At 36.6% G+C, this 26014-nt stretch overlaps 1 protein-coding gene across 1 annotated transcript; it reads right to left on the bottom strand.

Moving 5' to 3' along the window:
* Positions 1-1759: 1759 nt before the first annotated feature.
* On the bottom strand, positions 1760-14257 carry htr1fb (5-hydroxytryptamine (serotonin) receptor 1Fb). The gene is made up of 2 exons (XM_058786636.1): positions 14086-14257; positions 1760-3269 (listed from the first exon to the last, which is right to left on the bottom strand). Exon 2 carries the CDS (start codon positions 3247-3249, stop codon positions 2137-2139), a length of 1113 nt encoding a protein of 370 aa, XP_058642619.1. The 5' UTR covers positions 3250-3269; positions 14086-14257; the 3' UTR covers positions 1760-2136.
* Positions 14258-26014: the final 11757 nt, after the last annotated feature.

Raw genomic sequence — 26014 nt, forward strand, 5'->3', positions numbered from 1 at the left:
TTAAATAAACTAAAGTGGAAAGTAATAACTTCCAGCTCAGTAAGGGAGAGGAAGAGTAACTGAAGGTTTTTAATGTTTTCCATCATTGTTTACAAACACTGTGATGGCATAAATTAATAACTTTTGTCTTTCAAGACCCCAAATATAACTCACTTCGAAATTGATTCGGAGTTTAACATTATTAGTCGGTCAATTATGTGACCATTGTGTTCCCAACCAAAAGCTGTTCATGCAGCAATCTGACTTCCATCTTCCATTCAGATCGAACTGCCTCTTGTCTTCATTTCGGGATCCTGCCTTTTTTTTTTTTTTTTTGGCATTTTGAGTTAACCTTGAAGGTTCCCCCTGGGAGAAGGGCTGTGTCTGCCATCTTTGCTCATGGGTGCTCGGCTCCGTGCCCAGATTTTTCTTGAACCCAATCACTTGAACCACTGCTTCCATTTGGCTGATGCTGCCTTCAAGTGCACCTGAAAACTCGCACCTCTGAGTGAAAAATTCATTACGTATCACACATTCAAGATGAAAACAAAGTAATTGTCTTCAGTATAATTTAACTCAAATAGCTACATCTGAATTCAAAAAATAATTTCTATTATACTTATTAAAAGCACTTATGCATATTATAGTATCAAAACTAAATGTTACATGAACTGAAAGTTGAATGATGACTAAAATGCAGCATCTATGTACAATCAAAATTTGTGAAATACTTTCCTTTTTTAATGATATATATATATATACATTATACAGTAGTCAACATTTGAGGTGGATCAAAAAAGTTAATCAAAGTTGCCCTAAGACAAGAACGCTTTTAGGTTTTAGGACAACTTTGATGAAAGGTTTGATCCACTTCAAATGTTGACTGGTGTATAATAGCATCTATAGTAGAGATTAGTGTTTCCAGAATGTTTCAAATTGTCACACCTTTTCCAACACCACAACTCCGTAGTTTGTGTATAATTTAGAATTACTAGTTTCCCACCCATAAATACAGCTTTGTTCAGTCATTTGTGTGCTCAGAACTCTTAATTACGATATTTCCAACTCCACTTGAAGGGCACATAATCACTCTGGAACAAAAGGAAAATGACATTGTGACAAAACACGAACATGCAATCCAAAGCCCTTCACTACAGCTGCACTGTGAAGACATTCACACTTTTCACACTTTTAAAGGGATGTCATTAATTACTCACCCACATGGTATTCCATGTAAGCCTTTTGTTCATCTTCAGAACACAAATTAAGATATTTTTCATGAAATCGGGTGCTTTCTGACCCTCCAAAGACAGCAACTACTAGTTTAAGGCCCAGAAAAGTAGTAAGGACATCTTTAAAATAGTCCATGTGACATCAGTGGTTCAGCCTTAATGTTATGAAGCGGAAGAGAAGAAATTGTGGAATAAAGACATTATTTTAGTTTCCTTTGTGTACAAAAAGTATTCTCGTAGCTTCGTAAATTTACGGTTGAACCACTGATGTAACATGGACTATTTTAACAATGTCCTTACTACCTTTCTAGGTCTTGAACGTGTCAGTTGTGTTGCAGTCTATGCAGGGTCAGAAAGTTCTTGAATTTCATAAAAAATATCCTAAATTGTGTTCCGAAGATGAATAAAGGTCTTTTACGGGTTTGGAACGACATGAGGGTCTATCCCAAAAATTGGTCACTGACAAAACATTTAATGTAATATACTAAAATATTGTTTCAAAAAATTTATTTTGTCAGTATACACAGTAACTTTTTAATGGCTGTAACTGAAGAAAAATTATTTTTGGGATCTAGATGGTGTAGTTACAATATATAGGGGCAACTGGACCATGCTAACCAGCCAAACCTTTCCCCTTTGGTGGAGTCGATTTACATAACATTTGTGCACCAGATACTTTTTAATTTGATATAAAATCCTTAATTTCAAAAATACTGAAAACTTTAAGTGGAGCAAATGGGTTGTTGTTTTTTTTACATACACTCATGTCCCAAAGCGCTATATAAACAATATACAGAAGAAAAATCTCTGAAAGATGTGTCATTCTTGCAGAAGTCCAGTGATTTACAGTATGACAGGATTGTCATTGTTATTTGCAAGTTTTGTCCCTTAAAACCACATATTTTTCTTTCCCTCCCAGTCAGTTTCACAGGATATTGCTGCAGCAGAGGGGCAGAAGTCTTTTAAATGCTTTCTTAAAGTCCTCATTAAAGATGGTATATATTAGCGGATTGATGAGGGAATTGAGGTACCCAAGCCAGGTGAGGAAATCTGCGAGCACAGCGGAAGTGCTGCAGTTCGGGCAAATATTCACAATCACCTCCTTCAGGAAGAACGGCAGCCAACAAACCACGAAGGCTCCCAGGATTAGTCCTAACGTCAAAGCCGCCCGTCTCTCCCTGGCCCCTGGGTTCCTGCGGACCTTGATGAGATTACCTGATGAAGAAGTAATACGCACCCTTTCCCCATCTGTCGACGGATCGGAAAATGACTTCTCGGCTGCGCAGAATGTTTCAGGACTGAGGGAGATCTCTTTATCGGAGCTCATTCCAGGAAGCATGACGCTGCTCACTGTCTGTTTGACTAATCGGCTACTCCCTCGACGGTTACGCAGCATCTCCGCCGCCTTGTAGATCTTGTAGTAAAGAACCAAAATGAGGGTCAGTGGAATATAGAATGCTCCGAAAGTGGAGTAGACAGTGAAAGCCACATGGTCGTGCTCAATCAAGCAGTCCATGACTTCCCTCTCCCCGTCTTTGTGTTCCACAGGGAATTTCCTCCACACCAAAGGTGGTAGAGACACCAGCACAGACAGTGTCCACAGGGCCAAAATGGTTATGATTGCTCTTTTATATGTGCGTTTCTGGGAATAGGCCACGGCATCGGTAATGGCACGGTATCGATCAAGCGCAATGGCGGCTAGGTGTAAAATTGAGCAAGTGCAGCATGTAACGTCGACACCCAGCCAAAGGTGACACACGATCGGACCAAGAACCCACGTCTCTTCTGCTATGTACACAATGCTGATGGGCATCACTAGAACAGCTACTAGAAGGTCCGTCACAGCTAGAGAGCAGATGAGGTAGTTGGCTGGTTGGTGGAGTTTGCGGGTGATCAGGATAGCAGTGATGACCAGGGAGTTGATGGCGGTGGTCGCCACAGCCAGGAAGGAGAGAGTCAGGGAGAGGAGGATCTTACTGGAACTCTTGCTGGCCAGAACATCAGAGAGATCCACTGATGAGCAGTTGATGGGGTCCATGGTGAATGTGCGGTTGTGGCCTGTAAGGGTTGGATAAAGAAAAAGTATGAGCAAAACTAATTTCCGTTGGAAAAAGAAAACACACTGACTTTGCAATTTACATTGATGTCATGAAGTGTGAAATGAAAAGAAAAAAAAAAACGTTAATACCAACACAAGTCTTAAATCAGTCAAACCATGACACAAATAGAGAATTTGTGTAATATAACCTCATTATTTTCGTGGGTATTTCTTGAATTTATTTCCCATGTGTTTATTTTTATAAAGGAGTCTAGCAGACAGATATCAAAACATAGATCATAGTAAAACTGACATGGAAATATGCCTTTATTATTTATTCATTCAATACATTTTTATATTATCTACAATAATATTGTTACCAGATATGCATGTCATCAATCCTGCAAATAGAACTCTGATTTTCCAACTGTTTCCCCTTTTTCAACAGCAACTATATGCAATATAATATGGGGAGCTAGTCTTTATCATTTAAATACATCTGTTTTATTGTTAAAACTTTGTTCCAGACCTTTAATCTTAAACTATGAAATCTTAAACTAATAAAAATATGAATTATTACATTTAAAACTAAAATCGCATTAGCACCAAGAATAAACAAATGATTTCAACATTCATGGAGTGAAAATTATTTCATCCATTATTCATATATTACAATTGTCTTGGCCTTTCTATTTCAAAAATGTTAAAAATAACACTAAAGGGATAGTTCACCCAAAAATGAAAATTCTGTCATTAATTACTCACCCACCTTCATGTTGTTTCAAACCCGTAAGACCTTCGTTCATCTTTGGAACACAAATTAAGATATTTTTAATGAAATCTGAAAGGTTTCTGACCCTGCATAGACAGCAAGGGAACTACCATGTTCAAGGTCCAGAAACGTAGTAAGGACATTGTTAAAATAGTCCATGTGTTCTGAAGATGAACAAAGGTATTACACAAATCGAATGACATGAGGGTGCAATTAAAGACAGAATTTTCACATTTGGATGAACTTTCCTATTTTTAAGTTAAGAAAAAAGACAGAATTCTTCTGTGATATTCACTGTTGGACATTGTTAGTGGACAAATTAAATAATCTACTGAATGCTCTAGTGGCCATTGCTGAGGAAACCCCAGTATATTTGAGGTACGTCCATTTCAAATGTAAACTCCAGCAGTCTATTTGATACAGTTTGCTATGCAGTTCTTAAGGTGGCAATTTAGTTTGCTCACCCCCTTGTCCAAATTTACCACCTCATATGAGCACAAGATGGTTTTCAGCATTTACACGGCATGTTTAAAAATATGCCGGGTTACCGGGTACATTACTTAAAAGGTACTTATCACTTTTTAGTTTTCTGTTTGGGGTAATAGGATTTATGCTTATGCTTGCCAAGCCAGATGAAAGCATTTTAAAATGTTTACTATTTGCGTCACTGCTGGTGAAGCTGTAATCTGGCCTGGCAGTAAGATGCTGATAACACTGAAAGACGTTGGTGCCACCCTGTCAATCTAAATACGCTCCACACAAGTTTTGGTAATTCATTTTTCACAGTGCAGTGGAAACACACCAGTGAGCACATTGACTGCTCAAAAAGCTGGGAATAGATGGCCAACCCTGTCTTTCTCAATGCTAAGCCATGCTAGTCAGTGTGATCTTAAGATCATCCCAGCTAGCTATTTTCTCCTGCCAGCCATTTCTCACTTCCTACAGTTGGTTAGAACAGGATCAGACTGTGATAATCAGGCTGTTTAAACACTATTAGCACTCTGCCCTCTAATGATATTTTTAAGATTAGCACTATAAATACAGCTTTACATTGCTTTGGCTATAAACGGTGGCACTGTTCCAAAAGGTAGTAAGCTGCCTTGCTGTCTGTTTTTTGTCATTGTAAAGAATAAAGTCACCAAAATACTTTTCATAGACACTAGCTTTATATACCATACAGGAAGCGCTCCTCACACAGCATGCACAAAAGCCTCGATTCAAAATTGATTCTGATAGACTCTGGTATTAGCATGTTGCTAAGCTAACACTTTGATAAGGTTGCTTTCACACTTGATTCCAAAACTGAGTTCAACAGGGTTCACACTGCAGCTTTGGACATATGGACATATGTAATGCAACCTAAAACCCACCAATGCATGTTGATTCATTCATGTGTTTTTCAGGGCCGATGCCGATACCGATTATTACAGATCAAGTAGACAGATAACTGATATTTTGAGCTGATATACTGCATATGTCTGGTGTAAAAATTAAAATTAATGTCAAAATTAAGGATAACAAGGTCTGTGACAAAAACTCTCTTCAAATGCTTTCAAATTATTTTATCAGAAAATCGTTTTTTGAAAATGACACATACAGATAACCATAAAAATGCTTAATATTGGCGCCGAAAATCAGTTGACCCCTTATAAATATATATATATATATAGGCTTTCCTGTAGCTCAAATAGTAGAGCATGGCGCTAGCAACGCCAAGATCATGGGTTCGATTCCCAGGGAAAGCAAGAGCTGATAAAATGTAAAAACTGTAACTTGAATGCAATGTAAGTCGCTTTGGATAAAAGCGTCTGCTAAATGCATAAATGTAAATGTAAATATATATAGACATACAGGTGCATCTCAAAAAATTTGAATATCATGAAAAAGTTCATTTGTTTCTTGTAACTTATTTCAAAAAGTGAAACTTTCATATATTTTAGATTCATTACATGTAAAGTAAAACATTTCAAAAGTTTTTTGTTTGTTTGTTTGTTTTAATTTTGATGATTAGAGCTTACAGCTAATGAAAGTCAAAAATCCAGTATCTCAAAATATTACAATATTTACATTTGAGTTTCAATAAATGACCATCCTTACAGTGTAAATTCAGGGGTATCTCTTGTTCTTTGAAACCACAATAATGGGGAAGACTGCTGATATGGTCCAAAGATGAACATTGACACCCTCTACAAAGAGGGTAAGTCACAGAGGGTCATTACTGAAAGGTGTGGCTGTTCACAGAGTGCTGTATCAAAGCATATTAAATGCAAAGTTGACTGGAAGGAAGAAATTGGATAGGAAAAGGTGCACAAGCAGCAGGAATGGCCACAAGCTTGAGAATACTGTCAAGCAAAGATGATTCAAACACGTAGGGACGTAGTAGACCAGACAGGGCAACACAGGACAGACTGGAATTAAAGTAGGGGTGCTAATGAGGGAACAACAGGTGAGGAGGATCAACTAATGAAGACATTAGACTGACTAATAAAATCAAACCTGGGGAAAAACTGGGTCACAGAACACATGAGGAATGAAAACACAACAAAAGTCCAATGGGGTGTGACAGTTCGCCCCCCTCCCGGATGGCGCGACCTTGCGCCGCAAGAACAACAAAGGGAGGGACGGAGGGGGACTTAGGAGGAGGACACAAGGATTGGAGAAGGGATGGTGACAGGGGAGGGCAAAGGGCTGGCAGGAAGGCAGGCAGACAAGACAGGTGGAGGTTCCGGAGGAGGACGGACACCCAGGAGGAGGACGACAACCAAAGTCCAGGGTGGATCAGATGGAGAGAGGAGCCAGGGAGACGGGGAGGATCAAGTGGGCCAAGTCAGAGCAGATGGCTCCGGCGACTTAGGCGGAGGCGGGGATCCGGAAGGCCACAGTGGAGCCGGAGTGACCGAGGGCCAAGGGGGAGCTAGAGGGAGGGAGGAGCCTGACAGAGCCAGAGGGACGGAGGGACAAGGAGTCCCGAGGTGGCGGATGGTCGATGACTGACCAAGGCAGAGCCGGTATTATTGTATACATATTACATATTATTGTTATATGTATTGTTGACAATAATACATATAAACATGCAGTTTTTTTGTATATATGTTGTTTTAATAAAGTTGCATAAATAACATATATGCAATTTATATTTTATAAACTTATATCTTCATCTTTATCAATCAATAATAAACAAGACCAAACTGACAGAACCCTGACAAATCTACCAGAGAATGTACATATATGACAATATTACTCTTGATGTTGGACAACATGTGTCATACATTACACATCTATAGTATGCTTCTCAACACAGATCGAGAGCTGTAGTTCCAACCATACAACTTTGCATTCACTGGAGCTATGGTTTCAGGAAACACTGCTGAAATATATGCAGCTAACAACGGAAATAATATTGACCATAATCGGCTAACAATGCTTTTGGCAAATGCACCTCAGCTAAGCATGACCAATTGTTTTTACAGGCCTCATAGTGCATTCTGAGATTGCAGGTGAAGCTGTCTTGGAATCAGGCCAAAATAAGGTATCTTAGGAGTCAGTATAATTATGCTGCCTACCTTTTGGAACAACCTTCATGCACTTATAATGCTTTAAAGTGCTGCCAACAGAGACAGCTCACAAAGTTTTTAAACAAAGCGTAGGTTAAGATGCATATCAGATTAGCAGGAATATGTACAGCAGTGCATTTTCAAGTGTTTAATAATGTACAAATTCACTTTCATTTTGATCTTTATCCAGCTTTCTTCGCCATTATGCATTTAAAGAACATTTACTTAATGTACTATCAAACATGAATTTCTTGAGTATGTAGAAAAAATATTTATTTACAAATAATACGCAAGATAAAAGCCATATTCTACTAAAGAAAACAAATCACAGGATCCATTCTAGTTGCGCATCAATAGGGACTATATATCTCACACCAATAATTTCTTGATTTACACTCTATTAAAAGTATTTGCATTTGTGATATGCCTTGAAGACTTTTAAAACCCTGCCTGGGTTACCTGCTAGATGGCAATTCCCTTCCTCAGAGAATCTCAAAAGACCAAGGGTAATTGCGAGAAGTTTCAGTGAATATATAAGCATTTGAAGGTCTCACAATTCCCTCCCGAATGACCTGCTCTGTTAATTCACTGAGCTCTAATATGGTGCAGTGGATTCGTCACTGTTTTGTTGGTGCTGCAGCTTCATCAGCCTTGACACATGTTCTCAGTATAAAATAGAAAATCAGAAACAAGTAAACAAATATGGTGATTCAGAAAACACACATGTGAAAAAGAGGGAATTATTCATTTTGTTATGTGGATGCTCTAAATGAAGGTTCGTAGCATTTAAACCATGTGACGTCTTTCCAAATGAAACAGGAAATTCAATGAATGTAGGGCGAGTCTTTATTTTGTCTTTTTTTGATTGGATTGGCTCAAGAAAAATGGTTGTTATTCAAATCAGAATGAAGCTAGGTGGTTGGAGGGGAGGGGTTGAAAAGTAAATGGATTAATGAAAACAGCTGAAAAGGAAAATAATTTCAGAGCAAGAGCAAGTTATTACATTCTGATAAAAGATTCCGAAGCAAATGAATAATGCACAATAACACCAGCACTGCATATTAAAAAAGTAAATAGGGTCAATTTTGATTTCATACTGGCACCCCACCATTTCTTATCCCTTTTTAAAGTCGGAATTATGCACATGGATGATACCTGACTGCCTGACTGTTGGGGCTGGGAGATATATAACTCAAATTTAGCCAAGCACATTATTTACAATCAGTGAACTTAGCACTAAGTGCAAGTAGTGTTAGATGCTATTGTACTACACTGTATTTATAGCAAATTATTAAACAGTATGCAATAACAACATGCACTGTATATTTATTAAAATCATAAATGGATGCTGCCCAATTGGGACCTTATTGTCTCTGTCCCTAAAACCTAAGCCTACACCTACCCATAACCCTAATCATATTGAACCTACTGTAGGTGTCTTCATACATCTAGAAAGGGAGCCACAGTTTTGAGCATGGTGACATTATGAGCTGCACATGTAGCAGTTGATCTGCCAGTCTGCTCAATGCAAGGACACCACATCCAATTTCAATTATAGGCTTATTAAATACCTTGTTAAATACTTTATTCCTACTATTACAGACAGGACAGAGTTAATGTAATTGCCTTTCCCAATTAAATAGACACTCAGTAAAATGTATTTTTCTGATATTTTCCAGCTTTTTACCAAATGAGTGCAACAAAGCACAATACAATACCCTCATAAAAGTATTTCGCAATAAACAGCAATATTTATTTACCAACACATAACACCTGAAAAATGAAAGCAACTACCAAAAACCAGGCTACCAGGCTACCAGGCCCAAATTCAAGCCAGTGGCTTGAAGGTAAGTGAAAAAAAAAGGTTTGGGGACAGAAACAACTAAAGCACAGCTTCTCATGGTCATGCGCTATTCTAGTTTAATGCGGTGGCTGTAGCTAACAGTAACCAGGTGGGTAAAGGGGAATTGTTTAAACTAGTGCATTTGGCTATTCACATTGATGTCAATGGAAAAGGAAAGTAATTTTAGAAGATGAGCAAGTTATTACATTTAGATTAAAGATTACATAAACTTTTTTTTTCTTTTGAATAGCATGCAACAATGGATTATTCACAATAAGACAGGGCCGTGCATTAAAAAATGAAAGAGCATGAATTTGAACTGACTTCCAATTCCCCCAAAACTTCCATTCATCCCAAGGTCTGATGTAACCATCTGGAAGTTGGAATTTCACTCAGCACTCTCTCATTTTTAACCAAAATAAAGAACTTTGCCTTGGAGTAGGCTACACAAATCTTATGCAACACATCTCGAGAGGTTATGCGATTTTTTGCAATCTCTGCTTCAGAGAGCAAACAACAACAGATTGTCACGGAGAGATATCAGAACACATTGCCAGATGCAGAATGACTGAAGATCTGTCCTTCTCAAACTTCCAGCACCGACTGTGCCAAAAATCCTTCTGGCTGATGGACTGGTGATGGCACTTCAGGCTGGAGTCAGCCTGGTAGCAATGATATTCCTTTAAAGGAATAATGAAATTATCTTAGCCTCAGGTCATCTAAGATATAGATGAGTTTTTTTGTTTTGTTTTGTTTTTCTTATGGTAACAGATTTGGAGAAATGTAGCATTCACTTGCTCACCAATGGATCCATTCTCTGCAGTGAATGGGTGCCGTCAGAATGAGAGTCCAAACAGTTAAAAAAAAACAAAAAAACATCACAATAGTCCACAAGTAATCCACACTCTATAGTCCATAGTCCATAACGTCTTGTGAAGTAAATTGCTGTGTGTTTATAAAAAAACAAATTCATAATTAATGTGTTTAAACTTCAAACTGTTGTTATAAAATAAATGGCTAAAATACTTGTCCTCTATCCATAATATTGCATGCTCCAGTGAAAAAGTAATCTTATCTGAATCAGGAGAGAAATATGCACAGATCAAGCACTGTTTGCAAGTGAAAACAATTCTATACAAATATGTTGGTTAATTTTGATGTGACAGGACAACAGAGCATGGACTTCTTCACTGGAAGAAGCATAATTATGGATTATACACAGTATAAAATGCTTTTCTTAATGTGTTTTCACTTTACAAGACTGATGGACTGGAGACATGGATTATTTGTGGATTATTGTGATGTGTTTATCAGCTGTTTGGACTCACATTCTGGCGGCACCCATTCACTGCAGAGGATTAACTGGTGAGCAAGAGATGTAAGGCTAAATTTCTCCAGATCTGTTCCCATGAAGAAATAAACTCATCTACATCTTGGATGGCCTGAGGGTGAGTACATTTTTAGCAAATTTTCATTTTTGGGTGAACTATTACTTTAATACTGCTCAAGGCACTACTACTCTATCAAAATTCATGTCTTGGGCATAAAGAACAAAGAGTAGGATTAGACTCAGCCTGGTGCGGTGGGACCTGCTAAATGAAGGCATGGTGTGGATGTTTGTACACATAGGGCCACCTGGGTCACCTACAGGTATCATCTGATCTTGATTCAGATGGAAGTCAACAGATGGAATGCTTCTGGGCACTAAAATCTTTATGGGCACGATCACAAGATCATTTACAGGCTGTCTGACCACATGGCCTCAATCAATAACGTCGCACTCTCCTGAAATGAGTTGGAAGCGCATCAAACACAGTCTTGTCTTTCACCTTTGGAAACAAAGCATAATTGCCTTAATTTGCGCAGCTGACGGTTCTCAATGATGTCCAATTAACTCGAGTGTGTGAGGCACTAAATAAGATTTTCTTGTGTTAAGTTTTGGTTACATCAACTCATGGACAGTGGATTTTTGTGGGAAAAATCAGAGCTAACCATTCATTAGTTATTCTGACATTTACGATAGATAGGATTTAAATCACAATAAAACGGCCTAAACCAGCTATTTGTAACAGATGAGAATATATTTCATTTCATTATTCAATTAATTAAGATGGAGACAAACAATAAAGCAGACACACCAAAGCAATTAAATATTTCATTATACGTCTCCACATATTTAATGCCATATTAGAAGATATCACCTCATGGCAAATTAAATAAATAAAAATAAACAAATGCCCCCTATTCAAACTCATTTATTTGCTCTCCAAAAGCACCCCATAGGAGATTTGAGCAATTATTTTGCTTCTAAGAAGGAATTTCATTTTGTTTTAATTTCACTGTTTACTTGGCTCACGGGATATTTCATACTCCACTACATGCACACAGTCACACTATCAAAACCCTATTCTTCATCCAGTAATTGAATCTCCATTGGGTGTGCATTCACAGAATTAATGAGAACTGAATGTCAATCACGTTGTGCCAGTACAGTGTCTGTTAGTGATTGATATCTTCAGGAAGCAAGCGAGAGGAGTTGGTGCTCTATTAGTCTGAAATCAAAATTACTTATTCAATGATACATAGTCAGAATGAAACCTGCCATCATGCTTCATTTTATCAGCCCTGTGAATATCTGTTTAAAATTTTGTAGATACCTACTATATCACTCCACCACCAGCAGTGAGGTGCCATGCTATAGTCAAATAAAGACAACTACCATAAATGAGCGTCTTTTTATTGAAGGGTTTATATATATATATATATATTATCTTTTAAAATTATTTTGAACAGTCAGTATAACAGTCAAATAGCAATCAGTATCTTCATATTACTATGATTATTTTCATCGTCATTGTCATCGTCATCATCATCATTAGAAACATTTTATTTTGAACAGTCTGGCACATTGCAATCAATATCTCTTATAAATGGCCTTGTATGCACATAATAATGGCGGAAGTATAAGGAACAAAATGTACCTGGCTGGGCCTGAATAAAATATGAGACAACGTAGGGCATCTGGCTATAGGCCAAAGGGGCAGAACAGGCAAAGATAAGGATTGCTGCTCAGTCTATTAATATGCACAGCATATATCAGGCTCTTTACTCATCTTCAAAACCTAAAAACAAACATCTGAGACAAATTAGTAATCATAACTTGCATTCTCATGTGCCGCAGATGTAGGTCTTTGCATTTTTTTTAAAGAAGCTCTAAAATGCATTACAATTTATCATGCATTCAACCCCAGAGCTGTTTTTTTGCATCACAGAGAGTCACAGCGCAGCTCAGAAATAACTTCACGGGGATCACCAAAACAGCGTCAGCTCTGTTGTTTATATTTTCAAACACATGTTGATGAATCATACATTCTGTATACTACCCCTTTATTGTTTTCTGGAGGAGTATTTTACCCTGCCTGATCTGCAAGCATTCCCCTGTTGTTTTGAATATACTTTTAATGGATATTTCCATTTTCCTGCAGCTAAAATGTCTGATTTGTGGGGGACCCTTAAAATACATTTGTATAAGTACCTTAACCAGTCTTATCCTTTAGCGGAATAAAAACTGAATAAGTAATTTATATATTTATTGTATTTTGTATATGTATATATATATATATATATATATATAGGCTATTTTATAAATATATTTCATTTATTATAACACATATATTTTTATTCAAATGTTTAAAAAATAAAGAACATGGCATGTATTTGATTGAAGTATTGATATTTTCTAAAACCCCATGTTGGAGAAAAGACATAATTTATGTATTCTGATGTAAGCCATGTAACTGCATTTTAAGCTTATTATTCAGTTTAGCTAGATTCAAGTTAGTAACATCTGTCTGCACTTATTCAATATTAATAATAATTTTATATATCGACCTACATTAAATAATGGAATAATTAAACATACACTCTTAGAAAAAAAAAGGTACAAAAAGCTGGCAAAGGGGCAGTACCATTTCAAAAGGGTCCATATTACCTAAAGTAACCTTAAGTACATATTAGTACCTAAAAGGTAACAGCCCATTGACAGCTTTTTTACCTTTTTTTTTCTTCTTCTTCTTTTCTGAGAGTGTATTTTAATGGATACAAATGAAAGCAGAACAATTGCAAACAATTAAATTACTGATATCAATAATTGAAACAGGACTAGAATGAACACTGAATAGACAGTCAGAAATAGCTAGAATATATAGAAGATAGAAGTTAAATAATTCCTTGTCATCATATTCCGGGTTCTTTTGGACTTAAACCATTTGGGAATTAAGGATCCTTGTGCTCACACTGTGCTTTCGTTGTCTGGTTGGAGCAAGAAATTCTCATGGATTCATTTACTGCTTGAAGACTAGGTACATTTTAATAAAAAATGGGTTATTCAAGTTAGTAAGATGAGGGTAAGGTCTGTCTCTACTTAATCAATATAAACAATAAGGCCTAAATAAATACAAAAATCAATACAAATAATAGCCTAAATATAAATAAATATAAAAAATAGTTAAATTATAAAAGTACTATACATTTGCATCTATCTGTATCACACACACATTCATTCACAAAACAGTATATTTCCATTAGGCTACACTTCATGAGACGCAAATACACCTCAACAAACAGGTGGTCAAAACCTCATTCAATAATTTGACTTAAGCACTTACGTTTAGTGTTTCGGAAGTCTTCGCTTCAGCACGGTTTCCCCGATAAACAATTCCCTACAACTGATGGAAATGACAGAACGTCGGAGTTCGGAGCTGCGCGCGACTGCTGTAGTTCAATCCTTCTGATGAGAGCGCGAGAGATTCATCTAGTGCGTGGGAGCCGCGCGCCGCGGAGCGCCTGGCAGGTGCTTAATGAGAGGGAGGCACTGCTTTATGATCGAGTGAAGAATTGCTCAGCAATTACATCGACTGAGTCCGGTTTAACGAGAACACGTGATATTTGAATTATTATTTTCTACTACTTGTTCTTTTTCTATTACTATGTATTTATTTGTATTTTAAGCTCCGTCAGCAAAGGGAAATTAATTTCTTAATAGTGTCCTAAACTAATTTACAGTGTATTTGGACATAGTGTGTTAAGATAAGATATATGTGTTGTAGTGATCATTGGGTCCTGTGGAGGATTGGAGGATGTTATCCAAGGTCCTCCAGGGTGGTTCAATAGGCAATGATTCATTTTTAGCCAGGAAACCTGCAATCTAGCTGTTATGTAACTGGTGAAGCTCAGATAGTCATACCTCAACAAGCAGAACAGATCCCGCCAAATATCATCACAGTCAATAAATGATAGGGTTCCTGCCTCATGACAGCCAGCGGTGGATATTATAAAAATAAACTCTGGTAGGTCTAGAGCACATGGAAGTAATGCATTCTAATATATGTGCATATTTACTCAGAGTGAAGATTGCGTCTTAATAGAGGCAAACGAAACCCTGATTGGTCAGGATGTTTTGCTCACAGCAAAAGTTTCGCTGCAAATGTTGAAAGAGGAAATGTAGAGAATGGGAGGTCAGAGAGGCAGGGAATTGGATTTCTAATAAGGCAGAGAGAGAGATTGGGATCTGAACAGGATGAGTCTCTGTAACAAGGCCAGGGCTTTCTTGAAAGACAGGGGAAAAAAGAGCAAGACACAAAAAAATGAGTGAGTGAGGGACATAAACCAGCACGAACAGGTGGGCTACTGAGGGAGGAGAGATGGGAAACCTTTGTGATGATGCTCTCTCATGCGGCTTGTCACTTTCCACTCATTCTGTCAGTCTTTCCCTGGAGCAGAGATTCATCATTATAGCTTATCTCGGAAATAAAAACCCCATTCATCTGAACCCCGTATAAAAGCCAAAGCTAAAATTTCTCTAGTGGAACAGCAGTTTCTGTTGGCTTTGTTTATTGCAGATGTCAAGTCATTTCATTTTACCTGTGGAGGATTTACTGTTTACGTCAGGAAATTGTGTAGGTTTCAGCTTTGCCTCCAGGTTAAATGCACAGATTCCCACATGGAAACATTATTTTTGTTTGCTAGAAAGGATGTCTTTTGAACATTTAAGCTGCCTTGAGAATGTTCTTGAAGGAATCACTGACCCAAAACAGAAGATTGTCTCATTATTTACTCACCTTAAAGCTCCTTTCCACAAAGAGAAAGTTTTCAAAGTTTCCCCCAAATCTGACAGCATGATACTCTTCCTAAAATATAAAGGAAGCCATACATTTCAATGTGTAGAGAGAGCCATACTGTGTGAAAATAGAAAAATGATAATGTCTATAAGGTTCAAGTATCCTTTTTTACTGTGCTAAACCTAAGCTTTTAAGTGATGACTGGACTGAATGTCAACTGTTACACTGTGGGATTTGAGGCCTTTTGACCATACCAAACTCTGATCCTTCTTATTTCTCTTTGTGTCGTACCACATTAGCCTACAGCACCATATTTTCTAAAGTGAAATGGATAAATTCCCTGAAGGTCAAAATAGGTGAGATTTACCTTGTATCTTTTTCATAAAAGGAAGCGGCTCAAGTTCAGGCTGTTTTCTAGCTTCACATGTTTGTAGAGTTGGAAGATTTCACTTAAGGAACGATCTTCACACAAAGACAAGTATTAGTCATGAGAGGCAGCAGACATAGTGCTAAAACCAAGCGTCACTGAGTTAGAAACAAGAAAATGCAATCCATAAAGACACTTTTGATATTCCTGTGAATCCCTTTGGTGTCTTTTATATAATGCTATTATGGGTTTATCACTTTGTAATAGTCATTATTTACTCACCCTGTCATTCCAAACATATAGTTTCTTTTTTCTGTAGAGCGCAAGATGATTTTGAAGAATGTTTCATGAATGAATGAAGTCAATGGGTTTGTTCAGGCTTGTATTGATGAACGTGTACTTGTTCTACTTGTACTTGTTCTGAAATGACAAGACGAAAAGGTCAAAATATAATCTTAAATCAAATCAAAACACTGATTTGTGCACACATACACAGACTACATCAAATATGGTGACATGCCAACTAAGTCAAACCGTTCTCACATGTGACCAAATATCAAATTTCATATAGTGTACAGACAAGAACAGTTGAAAAATTCTTTAAGATATCTTTATTTGTGTTCCACAGAAGAAATAAAGCCATACAAGTTTGGAATGATATGAATAAGTGAGGTCTTCCATTTAGACAAGAATGTGCCACCTGAGGAACCAACCACTTTATTTTTTAACATGATGTTTAACATTTAAACCCAAAATTGATGTTACCAAAATATTAGGGGCAGCTGATTCCAGTATTTCATATAGCATTGCCATCTCCATGAATGGTTACAGGCAAAAAAAAAAAAAAATGTCTGTAAACTTTTTGTCAGAATTTCTGTTTATCAAAGAAAATGTAGATATACTTTCAAGGACACATCTGTATTTAAAGATATTACATTCATTTGGGATTTACTTACTCATATTTTAAAGATTCAATGCTATATGAATCTCAACAAATTTAGTCAAATTCAGTAGCTGTTTCTCAGTCAACAGGACTTTATTCAATTTATCACGAGTGACTGTAAAGATATTTATAATGGTGCTTTTATTTCCAATAAATGCTATTCTTTTGAACTTTCTATTCATCAAAGGACCCTGTTGCTGAAAATTAAGCTTTGCAATCACAGAAAAAAAGAAAAAGAAAAAACATTGTAAAAACAAAAAGTTATTTTTTAAACTGCAATATACTGACTCATTGAAATTATATAGAAGCCAGCCTAACAGATTTTAGCTTGGGATTTTACTTGCCATGTTTTTATGTAATCAGGACGGCAATTCTTGGGCTCGTTACAAAACCGTCATCGCAGGCTCCCTTAAGCCTGGCTCGGTCCCTTATCAGAAGCTTTGTGTGTAATATTCATCAGATGGTTGGTGAGTGGCCCGTGGGCAATGAGACAAATTGGTATAAATTAGTTCTACAAACTTGGTGCAATCTGGGCTTAAGTGCCTTATTTCACAGGTCACTTTTACCAAACCTGTGATATTCACGACACACAGCCAGAAGGGCACTACATACAGCATTTATCATCATGTCAGTACTGAGACAAAATGACAAATAACCAAGCAATATCTTAAACATAAGGCAGCATGGTCAGATAGCACAGCAATGCATCACACGTTTTATGCTACACCACATGGAACTGAAAACAAAAGCTGGGAAGGAAAGTCCCAATGGATCAGTTTTTGTGCTGGGATTCCTGCCTTTTGGGTGACACCATTTGACATGTGAAGTTAGAGATAAAGCTGTTGTATCTGACATCCATCTCTGCATTTATTTATTTTTCTTACCATTCACATATTGTTGTAATGAGTTCACAAAGCTGATTCTACTGCTAGTTCGCTCAAAACTCTTTCAACTTACTCTGCCAGTGTCATCTGTCTATTTTCATCATTCTTTGTCTTTCTCTCACTCTCAGGTAAACCAAATGTGAACTTTGTAGATACTTTTTTTTGCCAAGTTCACACAACCCAGACAGAGATCCAGACACCACACCTCCATCTCTTCTCTGAACTAACTTTCTCTGTCTCTTAAAAAACACACCAACGCTGCGCTTTGATGTTGCTCCTGTGTAGACAGAAAAAAAAAAAAAACTCTGAGAAAAATAGGCTTAAAAATGTGTGGGAAAAAAAACAATAAGATTTATAGAGCTAACTAATAAGCATTATATTTTATATACTCTATTGTTCATTGGGGTCAGGTATTTTTATTTTTTTTTTTTTAAATGTAAAATACTTTTATTTATCAAGGTAATAAAATGTTAAAATGTTTGACCAAAGCAACTGAGAAAGACCCTCGATTAACTGCCAGTGAATTGTGCATGACCTTCATGCCAGGATATTTTGCCTAATGCCACAACTGACCAAGAACATGAAAGGGTGACTTGAATATGCTTAATATGGAAATGCTTAAACTGGATAGACCTATGTGCTGAAAGGATATCTTTATTATTATTATTATGATTAGTAGTAGTAGTAGTAGGATGTGACCAAACTAGATTTTTCGGACCTATGTATGAGGGGTATGTATGGAAGCCCATTTCCGCCACTAAGGAAAAAATAAAAAAGATTATTGCGACTTTTTATCTCACAATTCTGACTTTTTTTCTCAGAATTGCGTGATATAAACTCGCAATTCTGAGAACATATCAGTCTTTTTTTCCCCCTCAAAACTGAGTTTGTATCACGCAATTCTGACTTCATAACTTGCAATTGGGAGTTTATATCTCACAGTTCTGAGAAAAAAAGTCAGAATTGCAAGATATAAACTCGCAATTGGGAGAAAAAAGTCAGAATTGCGAGATATTGCGAGTTTATATCACACAATTCTGAGAAAAAAAGTCAGAATTGTGAGATAAAAAGTCGCAATAACATTTTTTTAGTGGCCATATTCAGTGGCGGAAACGGGCTTCCATATCCATATGTATGTCTGGTGCAAAAAAAACCTCAGTAAAATGGAGGGGGACAAGTCTTGTTATGGGGGTGCTTTGCTATTACAGGAAGTGGAATTCTTGACTATCATGGATTCTTTGGAGTATCAGGCCATTTTGGCAAATATTGTGATGCCTCTGGTGACAATCATGCCAAAGTATACATCCAAATCTACTTAGGATTGATTCAGGGAACGTCATTGAATGTTATTGAGTGGCCTGTTTAGTCTCCAAATTTAAATCTTATTAAAAATATTTAGTGGAATTTGAAGAAAGCATTCAAATGCAAGCACTGTCGAAGTAATAGCCTTTCAACTGTTAATATTGTACACGCTTTTTTGTTTCAAAGACTTTAGTGGTTAGTTTGCTTCCATAGATTCTCTAGAAAATTTCTACCTTCTCAAAATCACTCAAATGTGTATTAATAAACTTTCTATAGCAGTTTACTGATGCCTTGGTTGAACTATTTTAAAATAGAGTGGAAGGGGCCTACTAAATGGCATGTAAAAATAAATAAATAAATAAAACATCTGTCCTGCATTACATAATGGCTGGTACATGGGGTGTTTCTGCTCAGGTGTCTAAAGGATCTGCCCGGTTTTGCTTCGTAAGAATACAAATTAGAGGGAACATTGACCATGGGTGTGTTAAATCAATTTAAATGCAATGAATACCCAGCATCTGCTACCCCTATTTACCAAATGCAGGCAGAAGAACATAGATGCCTTCGCGCTGGAGTGAAAATATCCTGCTGCTTTGATCACAGCTGTATATTATTACAACAACCATAGCAACATACAGAAATACCCATACTTGACATTACACCTGTAACCCCTGACACAATACAAGTGCTTGTTGAGTTCATGATTGGATACCTTTGTAAGGAAGCCATAATCCATGAAAATAAAATGGAACTGTCCATACCTTATGAAAGATAATGACATACGGGCATTTTAGGCATTGTTGCAGGCGGTGTTGATGCAAATGGAAACAGCATGAGAAACAGATATTTCATTATTTAATTAAGTCATTTATTGTTGCTTATTTCCAGTAATGCCACCCAGCAACTTTGCCTCGGAGATTTCAGTGTATTTACCCTCAAGCTATCCAAGATGTAGATCAGTTTGCTTCTTCATAGGAACAGATTTGGAGAATTTAACATTATATCACTTGCTCACCAGTGAATGCTCTGCAGTGAATGGGTGCCGTCAGAATGAGAGCTCAAACAGCTGATGAAAACACAATAATCCACAAGAAATCCACATGGCTCCAGTTCATAAATTAACATCTTGTTAAGTGAAAATCTGCGTGTTTGTAAGAAACGAATCCATCACTAAGGCTAACATTAAACTGCCACTTCTGGCCAAAGTCCATGCTAAGTCAAAAGTGTGTCCTCTGTTGTCCTGTCACATCAAAATCCACCAACATATTCTTTAGAACGGTTTTGGACTGTTTTGGCTTGTATTTGATCTGAATCTCCTGATTCAAAGATGACTTTCTCACTGGAAAAAGCAATATCATAGATAGCAGACTCATATTTTAGCCAGAAGCAACAATTTGAAGTTAAAATGCTTTAATGCTTTTCACAAGATGCTAATTTATGAATTTTGGATTACTTGTGGATTATTTTAATGTTTCTTTCAGCTGTTTGGACTGTCATTCTGAAGGCACCCATTCACTGCTGAGCAAGTTACGTAATGCTAAATTTCTCCAAATCTGTTCCCATGAAGAAATAAAGTCAGCCAACATATCGAATGTTCTGAAGGGTGAGGACATTTTCAGCATTTTTTTTTTTTTAATGAACTATTCCTTTAAATATAATTATAGCTAATTTGTTGGGGTATTCCAAAAATTATACAGCAGAATTGTCTGAAGTAACAGGGTGAGTTTGACAAATGCACATATGCATCTATGGACCGTCAGTTTTGACAATGTTATAAAATATAGCCCAGATACAAAACATTGGCTGTGCTGTGAGCTGAGGGTTTTTTATGAGATCAAACAAGGATTTCAAACTCAAGTTGTTGCCAAAAACGTATTAGCATTATTATGTTGCTCATATTTCACCGTCTTATTGTTGTTCATTGTTTTAGGGTATGAAAGGTTCCTGCTTAGTCAACAGGAGTAACATGCCAGTTATTGATTTGTTTTCTTGTTTCAAAAGGGAAATGGCTATTAGCCTACACAAATCTTTTAAATTAGCACAATCTGTCTCGGAAAAACCGGGCGAAAAAATACTAATTAGAAATTCCTAGAAGTTGCATGCAAAACAGCATAAATTACTTTAAATAATAAACTACTTTAAATAATACATTCAAAGGATCAAAAACACGGTTGCTGATGTTCTGCAGCAATGTAGTTTAACCATTATCCCTTCCCATGAATAAGTAGAGGTGTGTGCACTAAGTGAATTATTAGGAGTGTTTTGTTCAACATTAATTACTTCTTTCCCCACTAGGCTTTTTTTCTCCTTCACTTAGTGGCATCACATGGGCGCACCCCCTCACAGCCCTCATTGAAATGCTTGTGATGGCATGGCCTATTGCAACCATCCCTTTAATACTGAAGATGTCTGATCCATGTGACCTCCATGACTTATAATTTCCTGTCATTTGGAAGTTTTCATCTGCTGCAAACTAAATGTTCATTAAGAGACAATTTAAATGGAATCTTTGCATGTTCTTCTTTAAATAAATACATAAATACATACATACATACATAATCATGGCCAAAAATATTGGCACCCTTGGTAAATATGATCAAAGAAGGCTGTGAAAATTAATCTGCATTGTTAATCCTTTTGATCTTTTACTAAAAAAAATTCACAAAAATTTCATTGGATAATTTCATTGGATAATAAGAATTTAAAATGGGGGGAAACCTATGCCTGATCAAATTCATGGATTTTGAATAGTTTTCAGTGTAAGTCAAATTTGATTTAAGTACCAAGTTTAGGTGCAGATTTTTGCATTAATAAATAAACATATAAGACAAATATCGAAAAATGTAGCTGGGGCTAATAAACTCTTAATTTGTTTTGCCAAAACATTTATTAACAAACATGCAAAGGGCAGAGGACTTGAGCTATAGCCATATCCACAAAGTAAGATAGACTTTCATCTTTTCATATTGACAGAAATATCTCCCCATCATTTCTGTCTAGCATTTGATTGTTATTTAGGATGAAAAACCAACTGCCTCTAGTGCCTGAGTAAATCACATATATAGAAATAAAAATGTCAATAACTTCTGAAGAAAAGTCAATATCAATCGCTTCTGCCAAACTCATGTCTGCAGAATCACAGTTTGTAGCCTTGGGCCCGTCTGACCATGCCTGACCAGAAGCTGCACAGTTAAACTTCACAAGTCGACATCCCTGTTACTCGGTTTAATCATATTGCAAAATATCACAAAAAAGACTGTAAAAACCTGTGTAAATGTTAACTTAAAGTTGACTTAAATTTACCTTTGGACTTTGAGTGGGACTGTTCATCATGGCTAGTCTGGCATGACCTGAATGAGATGGAATATTCAAGTATTTGCGAGTGGGAGGCCAGTGTTTGCCTCTGAGTCACGCGCACTTGTCATCGCGGCTCCAGACATTCAAGGAGGCTGGAAGGATTGTACTATGTGCATCTTGTGTCTCTCTGTGAAATGGAGTGAAAATGTGAGGGTGACACATTTTTCAGTAATCCTCAAAGGACTCCTACACTAGTGGCAGTTTTTGGGTTTGAAGTCAGTAAGCTGTTAAATTGAGATAAATGCTTCCGAACAACCGTAACCAAAAAAGTTTATATCATCTCAGACTCAAGTCTCCCAACTATTGTACTTAAAAAAAAAAAAAAAACAGGAAGAGAAACAGCTTCTTCTTTTTTTTTTTAACATATCCAAAGGAATATGTAAAAAAAACCCATCTCCTTTTAAAGATGGCAGTGTACTGTCAACTCTGACCTACTGGAGGCTTCAGTCACTGGAATTCTGGTTATATCAGGTTGTTTATATAATTATTATTATATTATTAACTTTTCACAAATTTTAGGACATTTTCCACAAATAAATCTAGACAGCACTGACCTTAAATGTACTAAACACTATTACATACATTTTTATATACAAGTCAATGTACATTACTGTTCAAAAGTTTGGGTCAGTACGTTTTTTTTAATATTAAATATTAAAAATGATGAAAGAATTCTTGATCAAGGCTGCATTCATTTTTTTATTGTAATATATTTTAAGATGTAATTTATTCCTGAGATGAAAAAGTTGAATTTTTAGCAGCCAGTCTTCAGTCACATGAAATCATTATATGCTGAAATCTTAATGCAGTTGTGCTGCTTAATATTTGTATATATATATATATATTATACACTGCCGCTCAAAAGTTTGGGATCAGTAAGATTGTTTATGTTTTTTAAGGGAGTCTCTTCTGCTCACCAAGGCTGTATCTATTTGATAAAAATACAGAAAAAAACAGTAATATTGTGAAATCTCATTGCAATTTCTAATATTGGTTTCCTATTTTAATATACCGGTACTTCAAAATTAAGAATTTATTTCTGTGACGCAGCGCTGAATTTTCAGCATCATTACTCCAGTCTTCAGTGTCACATGATCCTTTAGAAATCATTCTAATATGCTGATTTATTATGAGTGTTGAAACTGTTGTTCATTAACCGTTGTTAATGTTTTTTGGAACATATGATACTTTTTCTTTGATTCTTTGAAGTTAAAAATAGCAGCATTTGTTCAAAATAGAAATCTTTTCTAACAACATAAGTCTTTACTATGACTTTTTATTCATTTAACATCCATCCTGAATAAAAGTATTAATTTCTTTAAAAAAAAAAAAAAAAATGTACTGACCCCAAACACTTGAATAGCATTGTATATTGAAACACATTTTTTATTTTATTTTATTCTTTTAATAAATTCTGTCCTTTTTAACTTTTTATTAATCAGAGAATCCAAAAATGTATTTTCTAAATTTCTAAAGGATCATGTGACACTGAAGACTGGAGTAATGATGCTGAAAATTCAGCGCTGCATCACAGAAATAAATTCTTAATTTTTAAGTATATTAAAATAGGAAACCAATATTAGAAATTGCAATAAGATTTCACAATATTACTGATTTTTCTGTATTTTTGATCAAATAGATACAGCCTTGATGAGCAGAAGAAACTTCTAAAAAACATAAAAAATCTTACTATGCCCTATGTATATGTCTGTATACACACACACAACTCGGTTTTTAACAATTCTCAGAAATCATGTTTTTTCATTGTGCATTCCAATTAATAAATATTATATATATAAATACACATACACACAGTGGGGCAAAAAAGTATTTAGTCAGCCACCAATTGTGCAAGTTCTCCCACTTAAAAAGATGAGAGAGGCCTGTAATTTTCATCATAGGTATACCTCAACTATGAGAGACAAAATGAGAAAAAAAATCCAGAAAATCACATTGTAGGATTTTTAAAGAATTTATTTGCAAATTATGGTGGAAAATAAGTATTTGGTCAATAACAAAATTTCATCTCAATACTTTGTTATATACCCTTTGTTGGCAATGACAGAGGTCAAACGTTTTCTGTAAGTCTTCACACACTGTTGCTGGTATTTTGGCCCATTCCTCCATGCAGATCTCCTCTAGAGCAGTAATGTTTTGGGGCTGTTGCTGGGCAACACGGACTCCAAAGATTTTCGATGGGGTTGAGATCTGGAGACTGGCTAGGCCACCCAGGACCTTGAAATGCTTCTTACGAGGCCACTCCTTTGTTGCCCGGGCGGTGTGTTTGGGATCATTGTCATGCTGAAAGACCCAGCCACATTTCATCTTCAATGCCCTTGCTGATGGAAGGAGGTTTTCACCAAAATCTCACGATACATGGCCCCATTCATTCTTTCGCTTACACGGATCAGTCGTCCTGGTCCCTTTGCAGAAAAACAGCCCCAAAGCATGATGTTTCCACCCCATGCTTCACAGTAGGTATGGTGTTCTTTGGATGCAACTCAGCATTCTTTCTCCTCCAAACACGACAAGTTGAGTTTTTACCAAAAGTTCTATTTTGGTTTCATCTGACCATATGACATTCTCCCAATCCTCTTCTGGATCATCCAAATGCTCTCTAGCAAACTTCAGACGGGCCGGACATGTACTGGCTTAAGCAGGGGACACGCCTGGCACTGCAGGATTTGAGTCCCTGGCGCGCAGTGTTACTGATGGTAGCCTTTGTTACTTTGGTCCCAGCTCTCTGCAGGTCATTCACTAGGTCCCCCGTGTGGTTCTGGGATTTTGCTCACAGTTCTTGTGATCATTTTGACCCCACGGGTGAGATCTTATGGAGCCCCAGATCGAGGGAGATTATCAGTGGTCTTGTATGTCTTCCATTTTCTAATAATTGCTCCCACAGTTGATTTCTTCACACCAAGCTGCTTACCTATTGCAGATTCAGTCTTCCCAGCCTGGTGCAGGTCTACAATTTTGTTTCTGGTGTCCTTTGACAGCTCTTTGGTCTTGGCCATGGTGGAGTTTGGAGTTGGACTGTTTGAGGTTGTGGACAGGTGTCTTTTATACTGATAACGAGTTCAAACAGATGCCATTAATACAGGTAAAGAGTGGAGGACAGAGGAGCCTCTTAAAGAAGAAGTTACAGGTCTGTGAGAGCCAGAAATCTTGCTTGTTTGTAGGTGACCAAATACTTATTTTACCGAGGAATTTACCAATTAATTCTTTAAAAATCCTACAATGTGATTTTCTGGATTTTTTTCTCATTTTGTCTCTCATAGTTGAGGTATACCTATGATGAAAATTACAGGCCTCTCATCTTTTTAAGTGGGAGAACTTGCACAATTGGTGGCTGACTAAATACTTTTTTGCCCCACTGTGTGTGTGTGTGTGTGTGTGTGTGTGTGTGTGTGTGTGTGTGTGTGTTAAATGTAAAATTTTAACTGTCACATTTGATCAGCTTTTTTTCTGCATCCCTGTTGAATAAAGGTTTTTTTCAAAAAAAGAAATGAAACAAGGGTAACAAGTATAAATATTTAAGCCTGTTTTGGCTCTGCCCTCTAGTGGTAAATGAATACTTAAATAATTTCACGCTTGTCTATAAAAACAAAACACAAACAACTGAGA

This window comes from Onychostoma macrolepis, chromosome 01, assembly GCF_012432095.1.
Source record: "Onychostoma macrolepis isolate SWU-2019 chromosome 01, ASM1243209v1, whole genome shotgun sequence".
NCBI classification, from domain to species: Eukaryota; Metazoa; Chordata; class Actinopteri; order Cypriniformes; family Cyprinidae; genus Onychostoma; species Onychostoma macrolepis.

Excerpts from the sequence above, each read along its gene's own strand:
- htr1fb (XM_058786636.1), bottom strand. The coding sequence starts at position 3,249 with ATGGACCCCATCAACTGCTCATCAGTGGATCTCTCTGATGTTCTGGCC.